This window comes from Ornithodoros turicata, unplaced genomic scaffold (genome assembly GCF_037126465.1).
Source record: "Ornithodoros turicata isolate Travis unplaced genomic scaffold, ASM3712646v1 Chromosome76, whole genome shotgun sequence".
NCBI classification, from domain to species: domain Eukaryota; kingdom Metazoa; phylum Arthropoda; class Arachnida; order Ixodida; family Argasidae; genus Ornithodoros; species Ornithodoros turicata.
The window spans coordinates 406606-411955 of NW_026999391.1; the positions used below are offsets into that span (position 1 = coordinate 406606).

Sequence of the window (5350 nt, forward strand, 5' to 3'; positions counted from 1 at the left end):
ACATTTGCTGATCCAGGGAAGGTTCCAGGAATGTCTGTCAGGGATATTTGGACATATAGAGGACATATATTATTACGGTATTTTATTGCTTTTTTGCAATTTTTACTTATTCTACGGAAAATACTACTCTGCAACAGAGAACATAGTATCAGCGAACGTTTGTTTATTGAATACAAACCAAGTACATTGACGGTACGTGCATTGTAAAAAACGCTCTTTCTAATAGTACAAAATATTATATTACAACATAAATAGGCTGATAATTAACAATATAGGGTGACACTGATAAGACGCGATGCTGCTGGCACATTCGATAAATAAAACACCAAAATCGTGAGATGAGTATTCTCATATGTCTAGTACCGCTGTCACAACAGCTGTAAGTGCACTTAATGTCTTCTCTCTGTGCATAATGACCAACGCACATGAGCAAATTTGCAGCTGGCATGGTTGATAATGTAACGTAATATGCTTCAACTTCTCATATGAACATATAACAATGATATGACTTGCGTGCACTTTAATATCAATGTGCTTCAACACTTCACATGATTTCCCCAGAGTCCAGTTGCAGGGTATGACGGACAACAGAAATTCGAAAAGACGGAGCATCACTGTAATGGGAAAAACAAGCTGTCTGGCCGAGTCCATCCTTGATCAGGTGAACAATTCTTAGAACAGTTACATGAATATACGAGAGGTCAAATGAATTCGCAATGCAAGAGAGGTACACTTGTAAACACGTCGAGAATATCACCATAGAATCTGCGATAGCGTGCAACGTAGATTCTACGTAGAAAATGTTCGCTCAAAAACACGTAGAATCAGCGAAATTTTATAACGCACGTTGACATTTGTTTTTTCTATGTTGATATAACATTCATCAAATGTTGTGAATTACTGTTTATTCTACGTTGTCTTGCGCTAACCCTTCCTACTATGTTGCGTTAAAAGTTCCACTTCTACTGGCGCAAAAGCGCAGGTAACCCGAAACCTAAATGTGTCCAAGTACAAGACTACAAATGTGTAATGGCGAATATTTAAGAAGACAATGAGGGGTATGTCCTTTTATGTGCACGTTCCTTAAACTCATAAATCAATTAGTGAAACATCATGTACAAAAAAGATAATCACTGATAATGGTCATAATAATAACATCACGTGATTGCTACGCCTCTTCGCAACGGTCATCCCTGAAAGATAACCACTAACATAGTTCATTCCATCTATTGGGATAGTAGCTCAAACACTGCCATAAATAGGCGTAAAGAACAGACACTCTGCAACAAGTGGGAACAAATGCAAGACAGTGGCTTACCGCAATTTCTTTCGATATATATAATGGTTAGATGTGAAAGCAGCCTAAACCCTGGCAGACCCAAGCGACGTCTTCTGATTTATGCCTGGCTCTTCACTGTTGTAGAGACACCAGGTACTTTACACATGCGTGAGGCTGTCCACGGGTGTGTATGGATACTGTAAAACAGTCACGTTTCATCAATCTAGAGCCACATCGCATCCATTGTGACAAAAACACACGTAATTCAAGCTTTCTGACAACTGTTACTGAAGTTATATGTAATAAAGAATGCAAAAAGCAACACCAGCTTACTCTACAGCAAGATTAGCGGTCATGCAAAAACTAAGGAACTTTGAAGAACAGTGCAGTAAGACGTGAAAAGGTAAATGCTTTCCTTTATATGAAAGACAACTGTAGCTGAGCCAAGCTTATCTACTAGCAGGCTGCTCATACTTCATAGAAGAGGCCACCGTTACTTTCATCATCCTATAAAATAAACAGTAAATAAAATAGTACCAGAATCAAATAGATGTGAAGAAATATACTTGCATTTTGCAATATGCAACATCTGAAATATCTGCGCTACATACTGTTTGAGCATACGCCAAAGTACATATCACACACACACACACAGTCCCACAGTTCGCACGAGTTCGTCAGTATTACGCACCAGTCTGAAAACGATAGCTGTTTACTCAGATTCTAAGCTGTTATTGCTCCACACCTCTACCGCATGTGATTGTTGAACAAACAGCAATGCACAGATCTTAAGTGAGGCAAAAGGAAGAACGAAAGCTCACCTGAACTCCAAAGCCGGAGAACAAAGGAACGCTAAAGCTGGGTTCACACTAGTGCGTTTCATTGCGTGCGGGCGCGGGCGAACGTTGGTTACCGTGGCAACAGACGCGTGCGAGACCACCCGCAGCAGACCGCAAGAAGTTCGCTCGAGGTGAACTTTTTCCAACGCACGCACCAACCCGTTAGAGGAGAACCAATCATAAGGTCGCATTGCGAGCATGCGCGTTGAGGTTGGCTCTTCCACCTGTTGAGCAACATGGCTGCCGTCAACATGGAACTCACGCAAACGTCAAGAAAAAAAAGGCAAGACTCATGTGACACGACCCTGCAGACCCAAGAGCTTATATGCATTGAAGTGGAACAGCGCCCGTGGCTCTACGATAACTCGCGCGGGGATTATAAGGACACCATTAAGCGCGATAACGCTTGGGAGGCTATTGGCCGCATGGTTTCAATGTCAGGTGAGAGTCAGTTGGCGTGAAAGAATATACTTTTTTCGTTATCGGAGATAACTCTACTTATTGTTTACAGCGACCGACTGCCAGAAGGCCTGGAGGGGAATCCGGAACCGATATGCACGTGAATTGAGGTCCACAGAGAGTAAACGCAGTGGCATGGGCGCTGGAGAAGTGTACCAATCCAGTTGGCCACTTTTCAAAACCTTGGAATTTTTAAAGGAATTTATCAAGCAGCGCAGGTAAGAAACGAGCTTCGTTGCAGGACTTCACCATCTATTTGTCACGTGTTCGTTGTGGTGGCTCGGAACCCAAGGATTCTGTTTGTCCCGGAAAAACTCTAATCTTAGTGGACACTAAAGATTGTAGTTTCAATTCTGGCGAAACATATGTTGAATATGGTTTACTTTTACCTAGTACTAAGTTATACTTGTATGTATGTGTATGTGGAGGGGGGGAGGCATTAGGCAATAAGTCGAGAATGACTTGACTATCCCTCAGCCCCCTACATAAGGTATAAACAGCAAGTAAAATGAAATAGTCATGTACATGTCATAGCCATAGTTATAGTTCAAGAACTACGGTCATATTGTGTTCCTATTACACACTTTTCAGGACTAAGAAGCTTCCAGCACCTGCACCAATGCAACCAGTGCATGGCAGTATGCTTGCTGCCATTCCTGCAGATGGGCAGGATAGAACTCCTCCACTCTATCAAACAGGGACGACAGCCTTGGGGGTGTCAAACAACGAGGCAGGTGAAGAAGATAGCCCTGTGTCCAGCGAGTACTCTGTTATGTCCCCAGTGGAGCCTAATTGTGTCGGAGAGTAGACAGTTCCACAGTTATGGAACAACCATTGCCATAGTTTTCATCAAATATCGAGTCCAACCTAAAAATTACATAACTACAAATAACCCCATACTGCCGTGGCTTTGAATTTGATATGGGCAATTGGCAGAGCTGTACGTAACTCGTTATCCAGTAACCAGTTACTTTTTTGGGTAACGAAGTAACGACCTAGTTACTTTTCTAAAAATTGTAACTAATAACGCATTCAGTTACAGAAATCGGCAGAATTTTTTTTTGTAACGTGTACAAGTCTGGCAATTGGAAACTTTAAGAAGGTAGAGCCTTTTAGTTTTCACAATCTTATCCAATTCCAGAATGTGCGCTTATCAGTAGGAAAGTGACATTACAAAGAAAGAAAGAAATTTAGACTACATTAGCCATTCATCAATTGCTCTATAAGCCGAGCATGAAGCATATCTCAGAGCTGATAAGTGGTCTACCTTGTGCAACTCAGTGATGTCAGAACTTCGGTTCATGTACCAATTGTTTTGTGTAGTAAAGGTTGTTGATAGTGCACTCGTGTGTTGTTTGGATTCTGTCCGTGCGATGCTGAACCCTTGTTTGATAAGGCTGCTTGGGCAAGAAATTAAGATAATTGAAATGAACAAACCCATGCTACAAGAGTTGCAATTGGGCAATACAATGTGTCAGTATAATGCTTTTTTTTTCAGGATTGTTGCTGTCCTGTATTGAAACTGATATACAGGATGGGTCACCATGCCCAGAAGAAAGCAGAAGCGCTGCTGAGGCTTGTTCCAGTCAGGTACGCAGCACTCACAGCACAGAACATTTAATATGTCTTTCTCCATACACACTCAAATACAATAACACTTTTAACAGCACTGCAGTTCGCATGACCATGTAGCTGCAGTTCGAAAAAGGTCCTTTCTGACGCTTTATTCTTCGCTTTATCACATATTAAATTCCTCTTTATCACAAGAATCTTACTGATAATTTATTATGATGTACACGGAACACGCTCCAGCGCATTCCTTCCTCATGGTGACATGGTAGCAGCGAATGTTACCGTATGGACTTGCAGACATATACCTATGTAACCCAGCTTCCTATTTGCAAGTCCATACGGTACCATTCCCTGCTAGCGTGTCACTCTGAGGAAGGAATGCGATGGAGCGTGTTTCATAAACTTTTGTCCAGCACTGTACAAAGTGAATTGTTTCATGTACATATTGATATGGTACACTAGAAATGCATGTGCATGTCTTTTCCACTGCCAAAGTGATTGGTTAAGCATTTCACCAATGCTGTCTACGTTACTATTTGTTCTAGTAGTATACACGTTTTATCTTTTTTTGCAGGAAAGCATGGACAGTCCGTTCACTCCATCACAGACATTTACATGACATTTACATTTACTACTAAGAGAACAGCAAAGCAGAAACGAGACACCCACATTGCCAGAAAAACAAACATCAACAAAAAAAAAGAAAACATTCAGAAGACAACACTTTAGTTCAAATTTTAAGCAACGCAACACAAAACATGCAGAGTGGCAGCCGATGTCCCAGGCCCCACCTCGATGTGGATGATGAAGAGACAATGTTTCTCTTGAGCCTAAGGAAGACGTTGAAGTCCTTTGACGCAAAAAAGAGGCGACTCGCACAGATGCGTATACAGCAGCTAATGTTTGAGCTGGAATTTGGCGAATAAACTCACAAATTTGTTCACTGTTATCACTCTGTCAATTACTAGACCCGTTCTGAGTATGCTACACTTCTCTGTCATGAGGTTTCTGAGCGTGGGAGCCTCTTAGTGCTACAGCATATTGCCAAGCCACCTCTCCAGATGCAGAGCAGAAGTATTCTGCAAACGTGTCACGAAGTTCTTTTGCAGACCTGGAATGCATATTTGATCCAGCTTTTTGCATGTTTCTGAGGGCGTCATTGTCAGACACACTCTCTGCCTCCACTGCCCTAAATGCACCG

The 5350-nt window shown here is 41.8% G+C and overlaps 1 protein-coding gene across 1 annotated transcript; it reads left to right on the forward strand.

Annotated features, from left to right (window-relative positions):
• Nucleotides 1–2354: 2354 nt before the first annotated feature.
• LOC135374555 (uncharacterized) lies at nucleotides 2355–5075 on the forward strand. Its single transcript, XM_064607495.1, has 5 exons — nucleotides 2355–2559; nucleotides 2630–2795; nucleotides 3169–3311; nucleotides 4076–4167; nucleotides 4914–5075. The coding sequence occupies exons 1-5, from the start codon at nucleotides 2355–2357 to the stop codon at nucleotides 5073–5075; spliced, it is 768 nt and encodes a 255-aa protein (XP_064463565.1).
• Nucleotides 5076–5350: the final 275 nt, after the last annotated feature.

Coding starts and splice junctions, on each gene's coding strand:
- LOC135374555 (XM_064607495.1), top strand. CDS start 2,355: ATGGCTGCCGTCAACATGGAACTCACGCAAACGTCAAGAAAAAAAAGG. Junction 2,560..2,629: donor CCGCATGGTTTCAATGTCAG/GTGAGAGTCAGT, acceptor TATTGTTTACAG/CGACCGACTGCCAGAAGGCC. Junction 4,168..4,913: donor CTGAGGCTTGTTCCAGTCAG/GTACGCAGCACT, acceptor CAAAACATGCAG/AGTGGCAGCCGATGTCCCAG.